The sequence below is a fragment of the Anguilla rostrata genome, chromosome 5 (genome assembly GCF_018555375.3).
Source record: "Anguilla rostrata isolate EN2019 chromosome 5, ASM1855537v3, whole genome shotgun sequence".
Classification (NCBI taxonomy): Eukaryota; Metazoa; Chordata; class Actinopteri; order Anguilliformes; family Anguillidae; genus Anguilla; species Anguilla rostrata.
In genome coordinates, this window is record NC_057937.1 from 23926574 (window position 1) to 23954214 (window position 27641).

Genomic DNA, 27641 nt, shown 5'->3' on the forward strand with positions numbered 1-27641 from the left:
CCAGATTCCTTCTTTAAACTTCAAAGCTAGCTATCAGTAGCTTGCCAAAACTACCAATAAAATACTAGATTGATTCAGTTAGGTCAAATATATAACTAGCTAGATAAAATAACATGGAGCTGGAAAGTACTTAATTTATTATTTGTTCTCTTTATAATTTGAGGCTGAGACAACACCTTGTTTCCCTATCTGTGGGTGTTACCTGGATGATGGCCAATGCAATCTATCTAGGCCACCTACTGTTTTTGTTTATGCAGAATCATTTTATACGAGATTGCCAAATTAATTATAGCTGTGCTAACGAAACTTAAAAAAAATTTAAAAAAAAAAAAACCTTCAATAAGCTCTGCCCTACTCAAACATAATTTTATGACCCATGCACACACACACAGACACACTTTAAGTAAGAGGAAGTCTAGGGTGCTAGCTAAGCCTAAATTCCTTGTGCATGAAAATGAAGCCTGGAAATGTTCTGTTGGGCTCTCACACCAGAAGCAGGGGTTAAATTGGGGGTGGATGCGGGTGAGCAGCGTCCACCCACCTTTGGTAAATAAATATATAATTTTGACCGGCAGTTTTACAATTAATTATGACAATCCAGTCCATTTTTCGTATGCTTCAATCCATGTGTTACCTCTAGCCAGTTACTCGCTCAACCAATCAAAAATCAGAAGAAAGAAAACTCAGGAGGAACAGTCGTTTATATAGACAGGAACAGAAAGAAAAATATTGTTGATTGTCTTGATTGTTTGGAAGCGGACGCGGTAGGTAATTTCATTAACATGTTATTTCATCTATGCAACATTTTGAAGAGAGATGAGTAAACAGCTCCCACGAACGCCTGATATTATTAATGGCAACTTTGATTGCTTGAGCAAAATCAGGTTGCTGGTCAGCAGCTAAGCTAGGATTGAATATTTCCCACATACATAACGTTTTAGAAGCGGCGACTGGTGAGCTTAAAAATTGGTGGGGCGCAAAACTTTCCTTTAAACTAATCATTGATCTCAACCTGTTTTCATTAGTAATTTTCCTTTATTATCAAGCGTGCCAACGATCGGACTAATCAAATGGCAAGTAGCCTAACACACAGCAACTTCATACCGTGTTAGGGGGATTAAATCATAAATTCAATTAATCCGTTAAAAATCTGTTTTAATCACCAAGTAGTCTACACTTAACAAACAAGATACACCAGTCTGTTATCTACCGTGTTAGTTTTCAGAATAATGAGCAAAAACAAAACCTGCACTTCAATTTTGTTTACAATTTACGCATTGCAGATGTTTGCCATGAATATGAGTGCATAGAAAGACAGTGCGTGTATCCGAAAATAATTTTGATTAAAAATGTGCAATTTCGTACTGCAGATGAAAATAAATGTAGGCTATAAGGCCTAGGCTACTCGCTAAAACTGCCTATTTGGGGAGAGCTGGCTATATATGATAGTATTGAGTAGCCTATTCTGTGCATTAATTGTATTGATACTCAAGGAAAATCACAGTGCGAAGAAGCTGTGTGTCCCTTTCCAATTGCTTAGTCAGATCGTATTCATGCTTGTTAATCACTGAAAATTAATTAAAACAGTTTGACATCAATGATTAGTTTAAAGGAAAGTTTTGCGCCTCAGCTCACCAGTCGCCGCAAGAAAGATGGATAAAGGAGGAAGAAAGGGAGGACAAAAGAGGAGATGACCGATTATTTTCATGGGTAAAAAAAATTCTCAGCATTAATGACACTCAATAAACTTAAAATATTTTATGTAAAAGCTTGCATCAATTGTATACATTCTTTTTAAAACATTGTTTTCCTTAATTACAATTATGTGCACAATACATTAAACTATTTTGAGCTGAGACATTAATTGGTTTGTACCTTTTTTCACCCACCTCCCACCTGATCTCAGGGTCCACCCACCTCCCAAATCCCAATTTAAGCCCTGGGGATAAGTATGTCTTTTCTACCATCTACCGTAGATTGTGTACATGACCAGCTCAAGTGCCCCTCCGGTGTGACATATGGGCAAAAACTAAGCATATAAGTATCCATTTAGGGCCTGGACCTACTTTGGTGAAATAAAGGGTACTGCATGTTGTATATTACCACAGTCTGTGTGCACTGTACCTGGCGGATACTGGTGAACTTGGTACTTAGCTTTTTTTTAAACATACAGATTCCATCCATGCTTTCCTTTCCCTTTTTTTTTTTTTTTTTTTTTTTCACATGTGGCTCACAATTAGTCACTGATTTTATGATTACAATGGTGACACTATGTTTGGGTGATTCTTGAAACTGTGGCTCTGACAGATTTGATGAAGCTGTCCAGGCCATCAACACAGGAACCATGGTGACCATGTCTCAACAGTCTGACAACCCTCCACTCAGAGAACTACTCAACCCCAACATCCTGCAGACTGCACCCCAGGTGTGTAACTTTGTTCTTTACTTTTGTAAAACCTTTATATCTTTGTAACCCTGTAGTTTGTTTGTGTGATGCTGTTTACCCATGTAACCCTGTATGTTTGTCTGTTTAACACTGTTATACATGTGTAATTTAATGCTTTGCCCATGCAATATTATATTGCTTGCCTGTGTATACAGTGCCTTTGGAAAGTATTCGGACCCTTTCACTTTTTCCACATTTTGTTGCGTTATGGCCTTATTCTAAAATTGATTAAATTCATATTTATTCTCATCAATCTATACACAATACCCCATAATGACAAAGCAAAAACAGGTTTTCTTTCAAATTTATTAAAAATAAAAAACTGAAATATCAAATTTACATAAGTATTCAGACCTTTGCCATGACACTCAAAATTGAGCTCAGGTGCATCCTGTTTCCATTGATCCATTTTATTAATTCAATACTTGTTTGTTAAACTTATGCGAATCGAACAAAAAGGGAAACACGATATGCAGTATATAGACGTTACGCAGAATATAGACATTGTGGGCTATATTTGTTATGCATGCCAAATTACCTTCAAGGCCACAAAATTCTGTCCTCAAAGGTTTTCAATTTAGCAAGGCATTTGCTAAGACTGGTTATGTAAATAAACACAGCTGCAGAAAGTTCATTTAAATGCACTGCTGCTATTTAAGATGCGTCTTTCACGTGGCAGGAAAGTACGGGAAAAGTTGTCTGTTGTAGAGAGCTCTGCTTTCTAGCAGCAGCCATTCAAAGTCACTTGACCATATGGATCAAACCATTGTTTTTGGTGAAACTGAAATGCGTACATTATCCCCATTAATTTAAATGGCGTAATGTTATTATTGATTGACGTTGTATGAGCTTAAGCTGGTATTACAGTTCAGGCCAAAAGTTTACATACACCTAGGCTAAAGATATTCAAACCCAGTTTTTCACACAGAATTCCAGTGGGTCAAAAGTTTACATACACCAAGTTGATTGTCTCTTTAAATAAACTGGAAGATTCCAGAAGTTGATGTAATGACTTTTTAGAAGCTTCTGATTGGCAAATTGTCACAATTAGCCTTGTAAAAACTTACCTGGTTGGAAGTCGCAACTCATTTCACGGTAAGTTACGAAGTTGCTTGTGCGTCACTGTTTATGTCTTTTTTCATGCCACATAAAGCCACATCCTCATGCCAGGATGCAGCTGGTCTCAAGTTACCACTGGAAATGTGTTTCCTTGACTAAAATTAGTACGTGCAGAAAAAACCTGAGTGTGTACATTATAGGGCATTTTACTGTTACAATTATTCTGTACCCCTGATGCAATCTTAACAGCAAGGAGGTTTGAATATAACATTGGACTGTGCACTTTGGTTTTAATTGTAACCAACTCTCTGAATGTAATTGAAATGGCTAATGGCTACTGTATCAAAGCTGTTTGAAGTAAATATTCATAGTGCTAGGCTGAATAAATGAGCAAAATCCAAAAACTGTTACATTTATGCCGACTCTTCCCTACTCTGACATGCTGATTGCAGTCAGCCCTGTTGAATCCAATCCTCACTCATATTGAACCTTACCATCGGAGTGACATGGTCACCACAAAGTTTCTACAAGCACACTATGCCACAATCAAAGAAAATTCCAGAAGAGTTTAGAAAAAAAGTTGTTGAAATATATGGAAAGGGTTTCAAAGCCATTTCCAGTCTCTGGGATACCAAACCACAGTGCAAGCCTTTATTTCCAAATGGAGAACACTTAGAACAGTGATGAATCTTACCAGGAGTGGGTGATCTGCCAAAATTTCTCCAAGGGCACAGTGACAACACGTCGAGGAAGTCACAAAAGGTCCTAGAAGAACATCTGAAGAACTGCAGGCTTCTCTAGCCTCAGCTAAGGTCAGATTCAGGTTCATGATTCCACAATAAGAAAGCGATTGGGGAAAAATGGGACTCATGGGAGAGTAGCAAGGCAGAGAAACTAACCAAGAGAAATAGCAATGTTCATCTCACATTTGCAAAAAAGCACCTGGATGATCCCCAATAATAGACAGATGAGTCAAAAGTTTAAATTTTTGGACAACATAGGTCGTATTATGTCTGGCTTAAAGCAAATATGGAATTTCACACTTAGAACATCATATCAACAGTCAAACATGGTGATGATGTGGCAATGCTTTTGTGATTATGTGGCAATGTTTTGCTGCCTTGAGACCTGGAGGGTTTTTCTCTGATGTTCATGATGTTCTAATATTTTGTAAAGGTTAGAGGATGTTAACATTAAGGCACAAGATGTATAAAACTTTGGTAAACCTGCAACGTAATGCCAGTGTCCATTTTTTTTCCTCTAATAGCAATGCCTCAGACCCAGCAACTCTCTGGCATTTAAATTTAATCTAATGTAAATTAATGTAATGTAATATATTTTCACTGAATGATCTAAAAATATATATTTTGTCAGAAGTTTGTAACATTGTTAAAGATGCTCTGTATGCAATTGTGGAGTCTTAATTATAATGTGGTTACATAGCTTATTTTTATGCAATAAACACATTTTAAGTCTTGAAATTACAGGGCAAACAGAAATTTGAAAGCAAATAGAAATTGCAGACTGTTTGCTGCACTGTCTGACCACGTCAATAATCTACCCTGCATGCCATGCATGGCTGCATGCCATGCATGTTTAGGGGTTTTTCCAGGGCGTACCACCAGGCTTGAGAGAAATTCTAGGGGAAACACTATTATTTCAGGAAAGTACTCTCAGTTGAAAAAATGCATTTGAAGTTGGATGAATGTGAAGAAATATCATAAAAAATAGCTTTGTTGCATTGCTTTGAAGTTGTGTATCTAAAATTGTGTTTATCAGAATTGCAAGATTTTTAATTGTTGTTCACAAAACTTATGGAAGCAGAACCACCATATAATCGGTATCTGTATCGGCCGATATTTCCCCCAAATAATCTGAATCGGTCAGAAATTTTCATATCGAAGCATCCCCTAGTTATTTTTGGCTCAGTATGTCAGTCAGTCTACAAAAGGGAAATCATTTCTGGATCTGGTGCTAAGTAATGATCCAGACAGAATTTGCAGCATGGATATAATCAAGCCATTTGGGACAAGTAATCATTCTGCCATTAGTTTTGATATATTTTGGCAAATTAACAAGGCCAGAATTTTTTATTTTAGCTGAGCAATTTAGACTGGGTGCAACTTATAGACTGCAAGACTGTGAATGAAAAGCGGGGCAGGTTCAAAATGGTTATTCTTGAGGGACAATATAAATTTAATCAGAAGGTAAGGTAAGTTAGCTTGCAGTCTCCCCTGTGGATGAAGAAAGCCATAAGGGGGAATGTGATAAAATAAATTAAATTGTATAAGATATATAAATACGACAGAAAGGATATTGCCAATGCCTTAAGTTGTTACGTTTTTGAGAGTTTTACTAGCACGGAGGTTACTAATAGAAGGCATATTAAGTACTCAGAATGTCTTAGCAGATATTGATATAGAGGATAAAGAAGTACTGGATAAATTTCATGACCGAAAGACAAATAAGGCAGCAGTGCCCTGATGGCATATACCCAATGGTACTCTAAGAGTTAGGTGAGATCATCATTTAGCCATTGGCAGGTATTTTTTAGGGCTGCCCCCGACCAAAGATTTTCCTAGTCGACTAGTAGTCGTTAGTTCAAGCCATTAGTCGACTAGTCGTCACACGTTTATGATATTAATTGAATTATTTAAATATATATTTTTTGGGGCATGGTTTGAGTTCCAGGGCTGAGAAAGAATGTTATAAATAACATTGTTAACACTGTGCTACATTACAGAGAAATACAAAACCATAATAATGAGCCTTTAAAATATAAATTTTACAAGTGCACGCACGAAGCGAGCCACCTGTTTACGACAATGCTAACGGCACAAGCGGTAATGATTCTGAATGTGCCGGAACAACCAGCAAGGAGACTGAACATTTTAATTTATTTCAACACAGTATAACATCACACAACTTATGAAATTGTAACACCAACACAATAACTTATAAAAACAAATGATAAATAAAAAACAGCCTTTTGTTAAAAAACTAAATTGAAAAAATATTTTCGTTTCTTTTTAAAATATAAATAAATATAAATTATATAAACAAACAAATAAATAAATAAATGTAGAGCAAACTGAAACACTTAAGAGCAATTTCCAAACAACCGAAGGTACCACAAGCATCTGTACAAACAATTGTATGCAAATATAAAAATCTTGGGAGCACACAGACACTGCATCATTCAGGAAGGAGGCACAAATTAACTCCCAGGGATGAACAAGCTTTGGTCTGAAAGGTTCAACTGAACCCCAAGACAACAACAAAGGAACTGGTGAAAAAGTTGGAGGCATCAGGTACCAATGTATATCTACATCCACCATTAAGAGAATCCTACATTGCCATGGCCTGAAAAGCTGTCAGGTAAGGGAGGGGCCCGTACTCCAGGACCGGCATAAAAAGCCAGAATTAAGTTTACAGGTTTTCATCAGGACGAAGACTTAGCTTTTTGGAGGAGTGTTCTCTGGTCAGATGACATTCCTCAGCCAGGATTCATCGCAGGTCAGCCAACGTGGTTGCGTTGGTCACTCCAGCACACCAGAGCTGATCCCACAAGTGTTCTGGGCTATTGGCAGGCCATTCCATTCAACCGCGTTGGCTGACCTGCAACGAATCCTGTTTGAGGAATGGAATGCCATCCCACAGCAACGCGTGACCAGGCTGGTGACCAGCATGAGGAGGAGGTGCCAGGCTGTTGTGGCTGCGTATGGTTCTTCCATCTGCTACTGAGGCTCCTGACTGTTCAGTGAATAAAGAGTAAAATTACCAATATGTCTTGTTTGTTCCTTGTTACTGATAGAGAGTTCAATCATCCAATCCCCCAAACAACTCAAAACAATACCAACAGGAGAATACACTGTTTGACATTGGCAGGGAAATTTGCCACATTTCACTTGGGACCCCACCCACATAATCAGCTGTGCATGATCCTTACAAATGGGACATCATTGTAAAGGGAAATGAACAGGCTTTCCAATGATATAACATACAATGCTAATAATACAGTGACAACAGAGATACGATCGACCAAGCACAAATTTCCAAACTTTTTTTTAAGGAATTTAGTATAAAGCTTACCCAGAAGAGTGACCCTTTGTTATAGTAGGAAAGGGTGGACCAACTCCATATTAATGCTCATAATATTGGATGAGATGTTGACTGTCATGTATTCACATACTTTTGGCCATGTAGTGCATTTCTTATGTCTGTTGGATTCTGGAGAGCTAACTAGTCCCAATATGTAACAACATTTCCATCACATTACGCAACAGTTTGAATTTTGAAGTTCAGGTAAATGGTAGCTTTGATATTCAAGAATGCAATTCTGATATTAACTGAATTTTGTCCTGATGGTGATTTTGTTGTTTTTTTTGCCTCTCCTGTGAATGTTTGCCTGGGAATGCTGTATTTTAACCCTGTTTCTGCCTGTTGCAATGTGTCTGCTTTTGTAAAGCTATGTTTACCTGTGAAATGCTGCCTGTTCAACACTATGTTTGCCTGTGTTTGGCCCTGTCAAGCTGTTTGCCTGGGTAATACTGTCTCCCTGTGTTTGCCTGCGAAAAAGCTGTCTTTTCCTGTGTAATGCTATGTTCTGCCTGCACAGTGGGTAGACATGGGCCACCGTGAAATACCGCAGAAGCCTCAGGGAACAGTTGTGGCCAGCGAGGCAGGGCTAGGCCGCGCTCAGTTGCGACTGCAAGACCGAGAGCTGCAGGAGATGTTCGATGGGGGCTGGTGCCTCAGCATGCATCAGCCCTGGGCCTCACTACTCATCACGGGAATCAAGAGGTAAATATGTGAATCCAGCACTGCTACCTACTGAGCAGGGTTACTTCAGTGCTTGCCATTGTTGCATCAGCGATTGCGTGCCTCTGTAGCAAGTCTGTGTTAGCATAGCAACCTGATACACCTGTGGACACACTGATTCATTTGAAGTATTAGTCATAGATAGATAGATAGATAGATAGATAGAAACTTTATTGATCCCGTAGGGAAGTTCCCTTAGGGAAATTCAGGTTTCCAGTGAGTACAGCACCATAAGTTAAAAAGTTAACAAGTTAAACATCACACATCAAACATAGAGATAGTAACGATATACATAAAATAAATAAAGAAAATAAATAAAGAATAAAGTAGCAGCGGTTATATAAAATAGCAGCGGTTGTGTCAGTTTAATTAATTAACTAGTAGTATAGTAGCAGCGGTTGTTCCAGTTTAATTAAATAGGTAGTAAACAATAAATAATGAGACTGTTCAGTGTGATGATGTTCAGGAGATCAGGCCTAACTCTACTTCCTCAGACCTCAGACCTAACCTATCCTCCCCCACCCCCTCCTCTCCCTCCAACTTTGGAGTTGTACAGTCTGATGGCACGGGGAACAAAGGAATTTTTCAGTCTGTTCGTGTTGATCCTCGGGAGCAGGAGCCTGTCGCTGAACATACTTCTCTGGTTGCTGATGACAGTGTGCAGGGGATGGCTGGTATTGTCCAGAATTGCCAGCAGTTTTTCTAGTGTCCTCTTTTCCGCCACTGTCACCAGGGAGTCCAGCTTCACGCCGACCACAGAGCCGTTGAACCTTACTCAGCCGGATATTGTTTGGAAAGACCTCTTTTCTTTGTCTGTTGCCTTGTTGACAGTCTGTAGGCCCTTACAGCCCATACTCTTACTTTATTCATGACTTTACAGAATTTATTTCTTACTTAGCTATAAACTACAGTTGTTTAGGGTTTCATTTGACGCAGAGGGAAATTCTTGCGGGGTTCTGGTAGTAGGAGGCAGCAGAGTGTAATTTTTCCTCATAAGGACAGCTTCCATCATTATGCATTGCACTTGACATCACACTGCATTGCGTTTTGGGGATTTGCTTATCTTTAGTTGAGTGCTTAGCTCTGTGATTTGGAGATAACATTTGTATTTGGGAAAAATAAACCTCCAGCTAATATTGGGCTGGTATCAGCGTAGCCGGCATTCAAATATTTTTATATTTCCAGTAACACTTTTCATATTTCATATCATATTAGACTTAAGAAAATGTGCCAATTTGACTGTTTATGATAATGTTTGCCGGCACCGAAATCAATGGGATCATTTTTAAAAACTCTAACCTCATTGAAGGCATTATTATACATTTTGTTACAAGAAAGACTTGCTGTGTAATGTTTTACATGTTATTTAGTTACAGTGGGCTCCAGAATTATTGGTACCCTTGATAAATATGCACAAAAAGTGCTAAAAAAAAAAATTGCTAAACTAAAATACAGTTATTGACATAAGCTTTATTTTCCAACATTAAAACGTGAACTAGTGTGCTTGATTAATGATTCATTGGAATCAACCAAAGTCTTACATTTTTTAATTAAAAAAAATATTTCCTCAAAAAACAGGTTCCACACTTATTGACACCCCTGATTTTAATTTGTGAAAACACCCCTGGCAAAGATGACAGCCATGAGTCTTTTCCTATAATTTGTGATAAGTTTAGAGAACACATTTGGAGCGATTTTTGACCATTGCTCCATGTAGAACTTTTCAGAATCATTGATATCTTTGGGTTTGCGCTTATGGACCCCCCTCTTCAGTTCAGACCACAGGTTTTTGTTGGAATTTAAGTCTGGAGAATGAGATGACCATTGGAAATCATGGATATTGAATTGACTTAAGCATTTTTGTTTAGATTTGATGTATGCTTGGAGTCATTGTCCTGATGGACAATCTACCTATGACCAAGTCCTAGCTTCTTAGCGGAGACAACCACATTTTCTGCCAGAATTTCCTGGTACTTTGTTGAATTCATTGTGCCACTGATCTAAAATAGTGCCCTGGGACCACTGCCAGCAAAACATCTCCAAAATATAAATGACCCACCTCCATATTTGACCGTAGGTCTGAGGTGCTTCTCCTGTATGCATTCCTCTTTTGCCACCAAACATGTCGATGGTGTGTATGGCCAAAACGTACAATTTTGGTCTCATCTGACAATAGCACTCTCTTCCAGTCATAATTCCAATGCGGTTTGACAAGCTCCAGATTCTTGGTTTTGTTTATGTGCTCAGTAAGGGCTGTCTTCGTGCCACCCTTACAAAGAGTTAGTTGGTATGGAGGTGCCATTTTATGTTTTTTTTAGACTTGTTGACCAGAAGAAACAAACCAATCTCTGCAATTCTTAAACAGTGATCCTTGGGTTATTAATGGCCTCCTTCACCATCTTCCTCACCGTCCGTGGGGACACCATGCACTTGCTTCCTCTTCCTGGCAAATTTGCAACCATTCCATATGTTTTACACCTTTTTATTATTGCCCTTACAGTGCTAAGTGGTATGTTTAACCGTGTATGTCTTTTTTTGTACCCATTACCAGACTCGTGACAATAAATTACCATTGTTTTCTTCTGAATTGACAGTTATTTGGCTTTTCCCATGCTGATGGATGGCAAAGGGATTTTGTATGCTTGTTACCTCGTTTTTATTCTCCATCGAAACTGGAAGTGATGGAATGACACAATATAGTTCCTTTCGACTGAGATGAACTAAATTAAGTAAAATTGTATTGCCAATTTCATTTTGTTTGATTTTACTTAAAATAATTGTTAGGGGTGCCAATAATTATGGCACCTATGGTTTTCAGAAAAAATTTGATTACTTAATAAAAAAACATTGCATGACAGTAAATGTTTTGAAATAAAAATATATAGTTTTCCCATATGTTTGAACATAACATAGATTATTATCTGTGTCATTTATTATATGCAGCCTTTTTTCTTTTTTGTTAAGGGTGCCAATAATTCTGGAGCCCACTGTATGTCTTCATACTTTCATTAACCCCTTAGCACACATGCCAAATCTGGCCAATCCTTGCCCATTTAGGGGGTACCCTATTTAATGCTTTATAACTCCAGATTTGAACACCACCCTGTAACATTCTTTTCATATTATAACAGTTTGCAATGTAAACCCCATGTAAGACATAATAGGGAGGTCAAACCTGTAGGAGCTGTTTCTGAATTTTTTTGTTATTGTAAATGAAAATTATTATTAATTAATTAATTATGAAAATGTAAGCATTAGATTTGTGGATTCTTTTGATTTATTATATGATAGGCATCTATGCCTTATACTTACCCTTCAAAAGACCTTACCTGGCCTGGTTACGTCATACTTACCTGTATATCTCACATGGATAATAATGGTTACGGATGTGGGAGGGCGCAAGACTGGGAAAGCAAAAAAGTTTTCTACCGCACAATGTATTCACCTTCACGGAACGAAGGGTATTTTTTCGTTTTATTTGTTGAAACTTAAAGAAAGCAATAAAATTATCGTTTCATTTTACTTTCGGGATGGAACTCTTCATTCGGAATACGCATAGACTTAATGGCTATCCCAGGTCCGAAGTGGCTACAGTTTTAGAATACGAAGCCACTACAAAACCAATTATGGCGATTTTTCAGAAAACATATCTTGACAGTTTATATTTAATAATGTCATAAATGAAATTAATAATTTAATTAATAATTAATTAATAGTTAAACCAATTAACAACCTATAAATAGCTAACTTGTCAGAAAATAAGCCTCCCTCTTCCGGTGTAATCACTCTAGTTGCAGAAGGATATTCTGCATATTCTGCCTGCAATTTAATCATGGGTGTTCCATGCACAAACATAAAACAAAGTTGGCATCTGGGCTCACTTTAACAGGTCATTTCACAAAATAAATTACAGGAGATAAAGTCATTACATCATTTCAAAAATGTACTCAGTTCAACGATGTAACTTTTTTACTTTAGAAGTCAGAAATTATTATGCTAATATGATCATTTTTGCTGGCACCGAAATCAATGGGATCATCCATATTTGAATATATTTCTTGCCTATTCCCTGATGGTCTGAATAAGTCGCTAAATTTGTCGCTAGTCAATTTTTAGAAATAAAGTCGCTAAGAGGGTCATAAAATTCGCTAAATCTAGGGAGAAAGACGTCAAGTTGGCAACTCTGGAAGTGAAATGATAGCGAAGTAACTGCTCTTCCTGCTACGTATCCATTTTTTATATGGCTAAACCAACCAATTAGATATAAGTATTTCGATGTGACATGTTTATGATTGGCCAAATCGACAAGGATAAAATAAAAGTTTTCAGTTTGTTTTTTAATTTTGGGATGAAGTGGGGATGGTTTGGTGGGGGGGCAGTCGGAGGATTTGGTGGGGAATTAAAGCCCCCCACCCTCCCCCCCCCGTGTCCGGGAAATAACCTCATTATAAAATACCACTAACCTATTTAAAGACACTCAATTTCAAAAATAAAGTATATATCCGAAATATTTTGAGCAGTAATACTTACATAACAATGATGAAATCTTATCTGTTTTCAGTAGATAGAGACAGTAAATCAATGGTACAGTTCTATCCGCTTCTGTCTTACACCAGAAAACGATGTCAGCTAGGTCTATCAGCAAACATATGGCTTAGCTATGCCCAGAAGTCACACATTCTTCTCATAGAATACAATGGTAGAAGGTGCACTTTTAAATGATATCATCATGGCAGTGTGAACATGACCTTAACTGATTGATCTCAAGCTCTGCCCATGGTTGGTTACTGTTGTTACATCAGTCCAGCTTTCAGAATGGCCAGAGACATTAAGTTTAATCAGCTACCACCAGAAACTAAACAGAAAGAAAAGTTAAGGTAAAATGCTATTGCTCACAGTGCAAGAAGAAGCCCAATCAGATATTTTCTTCAGTTGAGAAAGTACACATTTTGAACCAGTATTGTTCTTGCGCTGCTAAGTTAAATATTTGTTTATCAGTTCTGTGTTAATAAATGGCTTTGGAAATGGTGGATTAGTCCCAAAACCAGCAGTTTTATTAATAATGCTGGGTGTTTTCATGGAAAACAGTGTTTAAATAACATTAATTTATTAAATTAGCCAATAGATCTCATGCTCAGCTGTGGGAGATAATTGAAATAACATGCAACTGTAGCAACAATAATGTGCGCTTCAAGTTTCAAAAGATCAGCGGGCAGTTGCTGCCAGTAGTCTACAAGTAGAGCACATTGATATTGAATCATTTTGGTTCATTAATGCCATCTGTCACACGCCGTGACTACCCTGGAAGGGACAGAAGAGCTCCGGCGTTTTTATTTTGGTTACAAGAGAGAGAGCAATCGGAAAAAACAAACGAAAAAACCTTCACCCGTCACCCTCACAGGATCTAGGCAAAAACAACAAACTAAAACAACCAAGACAAAATAAAAGGAACTTATACAATTTTGCTTTTCAGTGGCGGCGTACTCTGGCTCCGGCGCGGTCTCTCTCTCTCGGTGTCTCAGGGGATCCCCAGTCTCAGACACCTACTGTGGGAAGAGTATCCTCAACTGAAACTGGGTTACCATGTGTCCGTCTTTATTTCTTTAAACTTTGCTTTGGTACGACATGTTGTAGCTTACATTGAGTTTTTTATGCTGTTGAGTCCGTGCCTGTTGTCACAACATTACCATAATGGGAGGAGTTCTTGGCATCAGCACTGTTGACAGGAGCTGTCTAATCTAATCAAACAGTCAACTGTCAAACAGGTTGACGGATACCATCCAAAACTCTCAAAAAATTACGCTAAGCACTAAAGACTGGGGAAATTGCAGAAATGGCTAAAAGTATTTGTGTTTATCTGATTGTGTGGTCTTCCACATAGACAGATCCAAAGCTGACACTGAATCAATTTTGTCTTGGGTTTTTTATTTTAAAAAGCAGCATCTACAGCATCTGCCAGTTTATCCAGTGCTGTCTCCCACGCACATCTTAACTAAATACAAGATCTGTGTTGCTGCAGAATTCCTGAAGGCTTAACCAAGGTTATGGCAGATAGCAACAGTTGCCAAGCTGTGACTGGATGGCCATGAGAATAAAGGAGGGCTTGTCAATTGTGTTTCTGGAGTCGGTCAATGCTAGTTTGTTTCTGCAGTGCAGCAGCATCCGTGTTGCTGCGTTGTATTATGGTTTTATTCAATTTTATTTGTATTATGCGTTTCAAAATGGGCCAACATTTCAATGCACTTCACAGATATTCCAGGCCCTGGCCCTGAATGTTTCTGTCATTTGTTAGTTAGCATCTTTCTGCTCATGTCAGTGTTACCATGTCTCTGCAGGGTGGAGGGCAGATCATGGTACACCACTCACAGGGGTCGTCTATGGATTGCTGCTGCTGCCAAGAGACCCACCCCCCAGGAGATCAGCCATGTGGAGTACCAATACCGCCAACAGTACAGGACAGGTATTCTATAATTCACTTGTCATATTACCACCTTTTCTGCTGGGACAGATACTCCTGTAATGCATCTATCACAGTATCGCCAACTATAGAGAAACGTTACTCCCACAATGCACTTGTCACTGTACTGACAATTCTGCAGGATGGGTGCTTTCACAATATACCTGTGACAGTACTGCCAGCTGTACAGGACAGGTACTACCAGTATTGCCAACTCCACAGGATATGCACCTGACAGTTTTTATATCTCATTACATTGCTGCAATTTTTCAGGTGCTCTTACCCAGAGTTTCTTATAGTTCCTAAACAAGTGCAATTGGTCAGAGGCCACAGTCCACTAATTCCTAGAAGGGGAATCTACAGTCCCAAGAGATACGTCAAGTGCAAGAAGTACATATTCAAGTAATTTATACAAACAATAAGCATAAACTTACGCTAGTGAGTATTAAGCATAAATTTACCCTAGTGAGTATTAAGCTAGAAAAACTGGAAACAGAAAAATAACTTAAATTTCTCTCTACCCCAGAGCTGCAGTTCCCCAGACAATACCCCACTGGCTGCTTGCTGGGGTGTGTCAGTATGACTGACTGCCTGTCCCAGGAGCAATACAAAGAACAGGTCAGTGTGCACACATGCACACAGACTTGAAAAACTGTGAAAAGGGTGGCACAGTTGTGTTTTTAATTCGATTTTTGTTGCTTGTTTTTAACTGTGGGAGTGCTTCTATTAACAAATCCTCACATACGACACAAACAGGAAGCCATTTTAGCTGTTGAGCAAACCTGAGACTGAAATACAACCAATAAACCTGTTTCAGTGTGTGCATGTATTTGTGTTTCAGCCTCTTCTCTGTTAATTATGAAGCAGTCTTAGCATCCCCAGATCCTTTGTAATCCTTCCATTTCATCCTGAGCAGAACAAAAGTAATAAAAGCAAGCTGTGACTACAGCCTGTCCATACACCTGCCCAGCACTACATTCCTTATCAACAATGAGAGCAGTCGAGATTATATTCTGCATTAAGGAGTTTGCACTGGCCTTTGTGAAATGGCCTCAGAAATAAGAAAATAGTCCCTGCAACTACAAAAGTACAAGGGGGCACATATGGGATACTCCATGCTTTACGACTTTGACCCCTCTTTTAGAGTTTAGGGACGACTACTCTGTCACTCTATCCAAAGAAATCAAAGAATGATCAATTATTTTAACATTTGTGGTATCTGTCAGCATTTTGCTGCCCATGTGCTTCTGCACATACTTTTATGTTTGTCTGACTCATATCTCTCTCTGTCTCAGTTTCATGAAACCTGTGAGGATTCCAGCTCTCCTTTTATGTTCATCTGTTCTCAGCCACAAGAGTTGTTAATCAAATTTCCCATGAAGGGAAAACACAAGATATGTGAGTTCTGCTTCTGATCCTAAACATACACATTAACCTGAAGCAGACTGGGGAAATGTAGTTGTATCCTGTTCTACTCTTATGTTGTCTGATTACATTGTTATCACCCTTATATATACATAGTTCTTGGGTCAGTTGCGTGTGTATAATGTGTAAGGTGTATGTAATTTGTGTGAGATGTGCGTATGTCTGTCTCAGGGAAGTTGGACAGTCAGCTCCACCAGGGTGCGCGGAAAGGCCTGATGCCATCACCCAACTTGTGTGCCTGAGAGAGCGAGGGACCAGCCATGGCACAACAGGATTTTGGGATATTTAATCAGCTCTTGCACCACTGCAACAGTGCTTCACACCTGGACCTATCACTGTCATCTGCGCACACCTGGGCCAGATCAGAGTCAAAAACAGAGCCAGTCTCAACACTTGTACAACCTTGTATGTGGGCATATCCTACACCTGGCTGTAATTGGCTGCGAGTGTGTGCCCCACAGATGTGCTGAGATTTCTTTGTTGGCTGTTTTGTGTTAAATTTTAAAATAAAACAATTTTAAAATGAATTGATGAAAAATGTAAATAAATAGGAAAATGAAAGGTCAAGTTGTGTTCCTAAGAGTCAGTCTGTCAAAATCATGAATCGATAGAAATCATCTCATTAAAAAAGTAGGGTAGCTGTGTAGCAAGTTTGACTTTCTGTGCAGATGAGCTGTGTCTGGCAGCACGCTAGGGAGCTGCCTGTGCTAATCATGGGCCCCTGGTGAACAACTTTATCCTGGTTTGGCCACATTATTGATCTACCCCAGCTATGAATCAGTAGTTAGTGTCTGCTTTGTATCTCAGAGTCTGCGCTTTTCATAATCCTGGGGGCTAAACTGTGCAAGTGCGTAGAGCTTGCTGCTGGTGTGCAGAAGATCAAGCTTCTTTGCAGTTTCTCGCAGGGAATAACTGGCACAAATATGTTTACTTGGCCATTGCACATCTGAGCCTAACGCCTTCTTTGCCATATTTCTTGTAGCTTTAGTGCCTATTTTACTTACACTACAGGCCAGTGGTATTAGGCTACCTGTGGTTTAAAAAAAACTTTAGATAGACAAGATTTCAGTCAGTTTACCCTTGCACCTTCCTCCCACCCTCCATTTACAAAATCATTGAATAGACATCAATAAATCATTGAATAGATCTTATTGTAATTAAAACCAAAGGAGGCTATTTGGAGGAAAGCCGAGGATTATTTTTTAAGTAAATCTCATATTTTTTTTGTAGGTAGAAATGGAAAAATCTACTGTTATTCAATAAATGCACATATATTAACTGAATACTTCTCAACGTAAGACCTTAAGAAACTACAGGTAGCCAAATACTTTTGGCCTGTACTGTATACACATGCAAACACACACACAGTCATGAATAGGGTTTGGTACCAAAACTGGCAGCAGGCACCAGTTCCCATACAGACGGTATTGAAGCACCACAATCTAAGTAACGTTACCTACTGGACTAAATAGCAACATAGATTTTGGTGCCGTCTGTTATGCACTCACTCAGTTAACACATTAGCTAAAGATGAAAGAAGCCCACGCCTGCATGCAAAGTCTTAACATGCCGATAGGGTAACAATTTAAATGTCTGAAAAACATCTTGCATTTTTTCATGAGTGCAATTAAACAATGTAAGCTAGCTATAAAAGCAAAGGGTTTTAAAAGCAAGGAATTTTTTAATCGGTATATTAAAAGTTTAAATGGCATGCTATACGTTTTTTTAAAGAACTTAATTATTTTGTTCCGAACGTATCCAAGTCCGGCGACAAAAGGGAGCACCTCTCGGAAGATGTTTCCAGCCGGCCTGCAAGAATCAAAATGGCCAGTGTCAGAGTAAGCAAGGCGGGATTAGGATTAGGGAGAAGCTACCCCGTCTACCATTAGAGATCACACTGCGAGTGTAGACATGTAGGAGCAACTGGGGGAACGCATGCACACACACACTTACCATATTTAGTATTTTGTGCCAACAGGATTACTTCCACTCTTCAGAATGTGCATAAAAGTCTGTTTATACTGACTATATAAATTGCCTCAGCACAATTTACGCTACAGCAAAAGAGAAAATGTCTGCTCTCGTAACACCGGAATCATCCAAGAAAGCCTTCACAGCCTGCAGCACGGCCACCAGGATTACGAGCCAGGCTTTCAGCACACCATAAACAATTGATACAGCAGCATGGTTAGGATATTCAAGCTTTCAGACAAGGTTTACAGACATACTTCAACAAATGGTGTCGGTACCTGTCAGACTGACAATGACTTTTTTAAAGGTCTGCTGGTGGTTTGTACTATACGATTAAATATTTTCATTTTTGTTCATTTTCAAAATCAATAGCATAAAAATGGTTTTCAACAGTGTCATCTTTATTATGTTACTTAAAATTATGGTAAAATATTTAACCAAATATAGACAAACACACAACAAAAATGAAGTTTGTACTAATAAGGCATTTGTACTATTTACTATACTAACATTAGTTTATATCCAATACAGGGAGAAATAAAGTGGCACAAATGTGATTACCTTGGTGAAAATTCTTAAAATGAAGTTCTTTTTTTATCTTGAAATGAAATACTGAGATCCCAAAAATAAAACACTTAAAATTAGAAATGTCCAGGATCATAAACTCATTGCACACTAGTGTGCAAAAATCTGAACTACTGAACTACTAGAGATCTATAAAGCAAAATCACTATTTTTTGCTTCAACCAGTGTACCTTGGTGTCTCCAAATCTATCCAAAATATTTAAATTGTTGTGATTTACAATAATACACAAACAAATCAACTGTTTTGGCTCAAGAAACTCAATTTTGCATCATTTTCAAGTGAGAATGACAGTACAGGGGTCCAAAATATAGCCATAGCGTTTTGTCTAATAAAGCATTAAAATCTTTTATTACATTTTTCTTCCTTTTATCCAGAAGAGAATTGGTGAGGATGAGCACTGACTGGAGTGATGCCCCCCTGCCTTGCATCTGTCTTTCCAATTAATCCCACAGGTGTTGGATGGAGTTGAGGTCAGGGCTCTGTGCAGGCAGGTCAAGTTATTCCACACAATTCTTGACAAAACCATTTCTGTATGGACTCAAATGTGTGCTCAGGGGGCATAATCATGCCTGAAGGGGAAAGGGTTAGGGTTAGGGATAGGGTTAGTAACTGTCGAGAATGTGATTGTGATCTGCAGTATTAGTATTCACTTTTACTGGAACAAGGGGCCCAAACCATGAAAAACAGCCCCAGACCAAGGAGTGTCTAGATACATTTGGTCATACAGTGGCTTTAAATGTGGAATCATTCGTTCTTGTATGTACTTCCCCCCCTTTTTCTGTATGTAATGTTACGTTGCGAAAACGTCTCGGCAAGTGCTCGTCTCGTCTTTTTACCGCTAATGCAGCAGTTGAATGCATAAGACAATACTTTTGGTTATGCCGGACTATAAATCGCTATTTCAAAAGTCAAATTAGACATGTCATACATTGTTAGAAAGCTAATACTGTCAGTTACTGGGTAAAATAATAATCGATCAAGCCTAAATGTACTAAACAGAGCAACAATTCCGTAAACAGTATGTGTTGTTACCAAAGTGTCACAAATGAGTATATTTCACAAACGGATTGTCGGTCATCACTCAATCTTGAAAGCGACATCTCTACGTGCAGGTTGGTTGTATGTACATATTTGGTCATAGATATTTATAGTAAAATGGCCGGTTATAATTATAATTTCCCTATTTTCATCGCTGTACTGGCATTCCGTTATGCTACTGTTGGCTTTATCTCATTTATATGATGATAATAATCCACCAGATATTATGATTATTATATTGCGCAAGCTGTGGTCTGCCTGGATTGCAGGGTGGTATTTATGCAAGGTATGTGCCAAAGTGTATTTAACAGCGTATTTTGGTTGGCAATGCCGCTGCTAAAGAAAGGATTAAGCATAGCCAAGCCTCAGCCTCAACTGCTAAAAACATAGCCAAGGATGTTATAACCAATTTATAACCGTTTGAGTGCAAGTGAAGAAAAAGACTCGTCTGATTGTTATGGCACTCAGAAAGCAGAAAAGGCATCCTGGAGCAAGGGCCTGAAGCAACAGTAAAAAAATGCAAGGAGTGAAAGAGTTGACGCACAGTTGGCAAAATACAGACCATGAAATCACATAGTTTTAGCCACGATTTGCAAATGACTAGAAACGAACTAGAGAACAACTGCATCAGCTGATCTCAATTTATAGTTGATCAGAATACTCAAGAACATAGTAGAAATTACCAGGACCATACGGAAAGGTATTGAAGCTTGCATTTTCACTTTCAAATGCGACAATTTCAAGGGGTATGAATAAATTGGACATGGCATTTTTTGTAAAAATTTCTATTGGGTCGTGAAATCAATATGAGTATGCCGAAACCCGGGAGGGGGCGGTCTTGGCGTAAGCCGAATTAGCCGTCAGCTGAATTCTCATGGTGGAGGTGCGTAGCAGTTGGCTGCGCCGGCTGGTGGAGAGAGCACATGCACCTGGGTTGCGAAAACAAACGATCGACATGAGTTGTGTGGTGGTATTTAAACTATTATATGCATAGGGTTATATACTAATCAGATCATAATCAGCATATTAACCATAACACAGAAGTCTGCCATCAAAGACAAAGGGATATGAGACGTTTTTAGCCAGATGATGTTTTTAATTCAACATGTTTGAAACTTAAGAATGATGTACAGTAGTAGATTTGTAGCCTAACATGTTATGCGTATCTTGAATACATTTAACAGTTTTTTTTCATACAATAATACTATGATTCCTTTTTTAAATTTCAATTCCAACCTTGGTAATGAAGTAATATTTTTCACCGGGTTGTCCACGTAAGAACAACACGGTAAGAACGCACATGGCGAAGTAGCCTACCTAATATGCGCTTTTGTAGTCCATCTTCGGAACATTGTAGTTTCACCACGGCAGATCACGTCAATAACACCCGCTGTCGGATAATTACGTAGACTAGTGTAAGTGCAGTCGGATTCTCTTAGCACGACGGTTGTCTTTTCCTAAGTCCTTATAAATTATCCGTCACATCTTTCCTTGACCTCATTACGTTTTCCATCGAGGTCAAGGAAACGTGGTTAGGAAATAACATAGGACATTTTTATAAACAAAGTTGCTTCTAAATCCTTAAGTAATGAGTGGAAAAAGTCAATACCTCGCGATGTTCAATATACGAACGGCCATAACAATGGCTGCGTCCCATATTCCCTATATAGACGCTTTCATCGGACGCACGCGCGTTGCCAAGGTTATGCACTTGGCCCTAAATAAACTTCCGGTCTGTGTTTGTTTATTATTGGGTTTGTGTTTACTGGTTAATATGGCACCGATTACAAACGGAGTGAAAGTTAACCTGATGAGCAGACTGACGTTGGGCTCAGGTTGTTGTGCTGTGGGGTGCAACCTGGAACAAATGCCATTTCGAAAATTTGTAAAAATGCATTATTTAACTTTGTAACCCCACTAGGGAATTGTGAAACGAATTGCTTGAATCCCTGCTATATTATTATAGCTGGTGCTTGCCCATTGTTACTTCGTATTTTTGAGAAATAACTGGACATCATTACCTGTTAAAATGTAAGTCCTGTAAAATTACACATAAACTGTTCAAATAAATAAACCAACTTCACACATACACATTTAGTAATACTAATACAGCCTTATTTACTATATCAACTTTAAGACAAGCAACACGCTCGTAATTATCTCATTGTGACCCATTAAAGCCAATGGCGCAGACGCTGATTCATACTTTCAAACTGCTTTCCCAACGGCTATTTTGCGTCCTGCCACTTGAGTTACAACAGTGAATGTGTACGGATTCCTAGACGTGCTGATAGCGACCGCCCTTTCTCATATTAACCTCAAATACGCAAGACAGGACACTTATACAGTATGCTAGCAAATTTATGTTAAGTACAATTCATAGGGTTGTGGATACACGTCCCCTTAGCAGCCAAAAGCTAGCGCTGGACCACCTCTGACTTATTTGCTGGCACAGAAAAATTGTGAAAGTGTTGAAAAAATAACCACGGGATGACAACAAGGACATTTTTTCCTACTTAACTAGGTACAGGTTGTTACCGATATTTCACCTATTTCATATATAGTTGCAAATCAGTTAACGTTTTCCTGTCTGTCGAACAAAGGTGGTCGAATAGGTGTAGCACTGACTTTGTTTCAGGTAACAAACTCATGATAAGCGATAGCTAATAGCTAGCTGACCAGTAACAAGCCTTCAATAGTTATGAACAATTAGCTAACTAAATTGATTGTAGCTAGCTAGCTAAACGTAGCTAACAGTGTATAAATTATACACAGAAACGTCAGATCAATGCTAGTAGTAGTTGATACGCTATAGCTACGTTTTGAACGAACGTTATGATACCTGTTTCCAATGACTTGACAATGTTACATTGCCTGATCATTTTTTGTTGTGGTAACCTAGCAAGATGACCCAAAATATTAGAGCCACGATGTTTTTTCATCAATGCATGCTGTGGGGGCTGCAGCTCCTCGTTTGCCTTGGCTTAACTCGTGTACGTCAACTTGCGTTGGAAAAACTTCCACAGGACTCCGATGTAGTAAAAGATAGAACAAGTAATTTTATTCCACAGTTTGCATTATCTTCCTACAGGAGTATTCAAAGTTAAGTTCTCCAAGATCGTACTACGGTAAGAAAACCGTGTGGCTCGGTAGCTAATTGAGCTGCAACAGCACAACGTTTTTTACGAATCCAGTCCTAATTCTCTTAAAGTGACGGTAACCTACGTCACCGTTTTAACTTCACAGAGTTCACAGAGTTCTTGTATTAAAAGTATTATGCTTACATTCAACAATTAAACAAAATACATTAAACAAAATACAGACTGCGCTTCTTTATCAACTAAAAAATATATAAATGTAACTTGGCTCCCACACATGCTATACAAATAAATACTGTGGCGATCTTGCCTGTGTGTAACTAAATAATTGTTAGCTTGTTAGCGGTTAACTTGTCCCGCTCCGCGATCGTGTAAATACTCGTTTATTTTGAATGTGTGTAGCCTGCTAGGAATCGCTTCCGTAGCGCTAGCAGCCCTCGGGTTTATGATTTTCACCGTCATGTTTCTGTCATTAGTCAATTAGCCAATACTGTTGTTGTATTCCCTGCCTGTCTCTGTTTTGCGTGTCTCGTGCTGCTGTTTCCCGCTGTATGTAAATCCGACCTTTGTGTGATGTGCCGTTAAGGCTGTGTGATTGGTTAGTTTCCGTTGCGCCGGGGTAGCCAATCACGGCAAACGGGGTTTGACAAAAGCAGGCTTCGCCCAGCTATGATGGTCAGTCTACGAATTACCGTTTTGAGGAGATGTCACAAATAAAGCGAAGCTCCCCGGGAGCGATTCGAAAACAGCCAAGCCAGTCTCCGTCTCTGCTTCCTCGCGAAAACGCCACAATACCTATAGTAATTGCATTGGCTACACAATTTACCCAGCCCTTGCCCCATTTTGTGGCTCATGTAATCATCGTTTTTAAGCAATGTAATAGAAAGAGTGCACTTTTTACACAAGAATGTGCATGTAACCAGAATAGTTATGGATTATGCAAGGAATGTATGATGCTCCGCAAGGTGCAATACTGTCAACAGTTATCTGTTTCTGTCGCTTGTTTTTCTGGTAGTGTAACGTTATCGCATTTGAGTTTGGCCAAGTAACGGTTCTTTTCTTCAACTGGTAAGGCCAAATAATACTGGTTAGACATAGTTTTAACTACCTAGTTAACGTAATTTACTTATTTATTTTGCTTGTTATCAGAAATAGTCTAGAGGGACTCTGTTGCTATTGATTGTTTGTGGAAGTCTGCCGGAAGTTAAGTTAGGGCTAGAACAACGCACATGCGCAGTAACGTTTGTTTATGTTGTTACCGTTGAAAGCGTCTTTAGAAGTGCAATTTAATTGTAACCCAAGCATACAATTTGCATTGCAATGAATTCTCAGGCACAGTAAAGAAATAAAACAAAGCTGCCTAATATAAAATCATATTTCGTTCAGTAGGCTACTTGATCAAGCAGCCTATATAGTGAAAGCTTAATTTTTTTTTTTGCACTGCCTAAGGACTATGAACAATTATTTTGTACTTGATTGGTATTATTTTTCAGTTTTTTCCATTTTTTGCTCTGCTATTCATATTGTGTTCTGTTATTCATATATTCGTGGCCATGCATACATTCTGTTGACATGTATATTTAGTTGTAATTCATATTTATTGCTGTAATTCACATATTTTGATGCTATTCATAATTTTGTTGACTAGTGAACTGAGAACGGTCGATCGTGAAGGATAAGCCAGTGAGCTGAGAATTTAGCTAGATAAAGATTAGGGGTGTGAAAAAACCCAGTGTACCGAAGAATCCTACCGAAAACAGCTGACGGTTAGTAGCCTACCGAAAATGAAAACAGGCGCACCGCGGTTCATGTATTAGCACATTATTTTATTTTAATTGAATGTAGTTTTCCATTGTAAAAAGCATGCTATAGACAGAGCATTTTCCCACAGAATATTTAATAGCCAAAGAACCAAGCACTTCCTTTCCCTATTTTTAATAAAATTCTGTTTTCGTTTCAATTTTATTCTAAACAATTTAGTTTGAAAGAATGTGTTTGATATGGCCATTTTATTTTACTAAATTTCCCTAGATGCTGATTTCTTTACCGTGACTTGTTCTAACGGTTGCTTGAAAGAGAAAGTGCTGATATACATTGGCTAAGTAGATATAGGCTATCGTTTTCTCATAAAATGTAGTCGATGAAATAGTAGCCTTGGCTAGCCTACTTTGAGACGTTTTTTTTTAAAGGCTTGTTATTTCATTGGAAATAAACAGCACACTTGACAGTGATGTTCGATTATTATCCATATTTCCATACCGTACCCACTTTCCTCACCAGCGACTCCTCATTTGCTGCAGCAATAGGAACGAACTATTGTAGTGTACTGTACTGCAAGTGTACTGTACAGTCGTTCTCGAACGATTCGGGCAAAAGTAGCTACTGTTGTGTCGTTCGCGAACGATTCGGGCAAGCGTACTGTCGTTCGCGAACGATTCGGGGCGGGCGTAGTACGTTCAGTGAAGGAATCACTGAACTGCGAACGATAGTCAGTCAGTGAACGACCAGTTCGTTTCACGAAGTGATTCAGTACACTTCGTTCACCCAAAAGAATCGTTCGCGATTGACACAACGCTACAGTTTATTACAACAAAGATAGCGGTTGGAACAAGCGTGCGGTAGCTGCTTGTATAAATGCAAGTTGTCCATTCCATAGTTATGCCAAATCATGAATTATATTTGCATATTCGATACAAAAAAGCCACCAATTTTCGTTAGATTGCCAAGTGTAACGTCAATGGTTTTTTTTCCGGAGAGGTGCTTGCAAGCTAATCTCGGTAGCAGTGCAACTCATGCAAAACGTCATTTTCGGTCCCCGATAAAAGATTTTTGAACAGTATTGCTATACATTTGGTCGATGCCAATATTAATGAATATTTTACCGAGAATTTCATATATACATGTAGAGATTACGTTCACAAAATATTTTATGAGCGACCAAAAACAACGCCGCTTTCTTGCCACATCAGTAACGAACCCCGTTATTGTGGGACTGATATTCAAAAGATCGTAGCGGCGCAGGGTGATGACAACAGTGTCCCTAAGCAAATGTTGGTTCTGCCGCTCATGTAGTGTGCTACATATTTTCCATTATCATCTAAAAATGTTATGTTTTATTATAGTGGATTTGCCCTTAGAACAAATAAACTTTGTACGGGTGAGTGAATCCTTGTGAACCATGGAATAGTAGCCTATGGCTGCCATTTTACGAGATCCATTTTACCGCTGCACAAGGCAAACGTTAAATAGGAGTTGTCCCTTTAAGAAAAATAGGTCCCTGAGAGAAAGTGGGATGTTGGAAGTAAAGTAATAAAGGTAGGGCACATTTTTTGAATGTGTTTGGCATGGTGCAGAGTTTGTGAAGAAACTAGGATAAAATCACGCATCCTAAATTCCTGTCCGGGGCTAGAAGTGGTGAGAAGTTAAATTACCACTCTTGGAAGGAAGAGACACCAGGTGCATACTAATGCAAAGATATTGGCCAGGAAAGAACCAGGGAAATCTTCAAGCCGGGTGAGATCTTTCCTTATCTATTCTTTTTCTCCTTTTTATTGCTGGATGAAAGAATTTTTGCATTTTGTTGTAGATTTTTCCCTTTTTTGGTTTTTCCCATTTTATTTTAGATCATTTTTTTCCTTAAGACTTTCCATCCTTTGTGGATGTAAGACTTTTTAAAGGACATGGTTCAATTGTGTATATCTACGCATTGGTGCACAGTGATGCATGGTGCATTGTGTTTGGTTGTATACAATGGGTGCACATTTTCAAAAATACATTGCTTTCAAGGGTATCTATATACTGATTTGATAAGCAGTGCCCTCACACCCCATGGTTTTCTACACAGTGGCTCTTTGTATTTATTTGTAACTAGGCCGGAGTATCAGGCTGCTTGTTACAAGTCTCCAACTAAGATTTCGGGAGTGTATGGAGAACGGAGTATGGACAAACTCTCTCTATAGTAGATGAAAAGGGTGCTCTGGTGAAAAGTTCTGTACAAAAATCTGTCTATCAGACATGCTTCCAAGAGTTAACCATTAAAAAACAAATTTGAGTGGCGGGGGGTTTTTAAGTTGTGCCCATCAGGGCCCCCATATCCTCTGACAGAAACATTTTGTTCACTCCTACAGTTGAAGCCAAATTTTTACATACACCTAGGCTAAAGACAGGCAAACTCAATTTCTCATAACTCCACACATTTCATGTTACTATACATTTCCGGTGTTAAGTCAAATTAGGGTATCTACTTTATTTCCATAAGAGGTCATTTGAAAATAATAACCAAGAGACAGATTTAGTTAAGCTTATATGTGGTTTAATTGCTTAAGTTGATTCCAAACGCTTGGGGTAGGCCTCTCACAATACTTTGCCAGAATGTTTGCCCATTCCTCCTGACAGAACTGTCCTGTAACTCAGAGGGCCTCCTTGCTTGGACATGCTTTTTCAGTTCAGTCCACAAACTTTCTATGGGATTCAGGTCAGGGCTTTGTGATGGCCATTCCAATACTTCAACTTTGTTTTCTTTAAGCCATTTTGTTACAACTTTGGGGGTATACTAAGGATCATTGATCAGATTTCCATTGACTGTTTTGAGTTTAGGCTATTTGGATGCACTCACCCATGGTGAGCACCGTATTTATTTGGCTAATTCTACTTAATCAGCCAGATAAAACGTAAGTAATTTACGAGGTCATGTAAGCCATTTCCATAACAAACCGTGGCAGATGCTGAGTCTGGTTCTAC

General features: G+C 38.7%; 1 protein-coding gene and 2 long non-coding RNA genes across 4 annotated transcripts in view; 2 read left to right on the forward strand and 1 right to left on the reverse strand.

The window, feature by feature from the left end:
* The window catches only part of trip4 (thyroid hormone receptor interactor 4), a 104846-nt gene extending 88071 nt beyond the window's left edge, over positions 1 to 16775 (forward strand). For both annotated transcript variants that reach the window (XM_064337937.1, XM_064337938.1), the window contains exons 8-13: positions 2308 to 2425; positions 8124 to 8308; positions 14662 to 14786; positions 15310 to 15401; positions 16079 to 16181; positions 16380 to 16775. In XM_064337937.1, the coding sequence (XP_064194007.1) occupies positions 2308 to 2425; positions 8124 to 8308; positions 14662 to 14786; positions 15310 to 15401; positions 16079 to 16181; positions 16380 to 16450 (694 nt within the window). In that variant the 3' untranslated portion in view covers positions 16451 to 16775. The remainder of the gene's footprint in view (positions 1 to 2307; positions 2426 to 8123; positions 8309 to 14661; positions 14787 to 15309; positions 15402 to 16078; positions 16182 to 16379) is intronic.
* LOC135256069 (uncharacterized) lies at positions 8327 to 11848 on the forward strand. Its single transcript, XR_010330356.1, has 2 exons — positions 8327 to 8460; positions 9088 to 11848. It is a non-coding gene; the product is annotated as an uncharacterized LOC135256069 (long non-coding RNA).
* Positions 16776 to 18559: 1784 nt separating the features above from the next.
* LOC135256071 (uncharacterized) lies at positions 18560 to 23191 on the reverse strand. The gene is made up of 2 exons (XR_010330358.1): positions 21121 to 23191; positions 18560 to 20732 (listed from the first exon to the last, which is right to left on the reverse strand). It is a non-coding gene; the product is annotated as an uncharacterized LOC135256071 (long non-coding RNA).
* Between the last annotated feature and the right edge of the window lie 4450 nt (positions 23192 to 27641).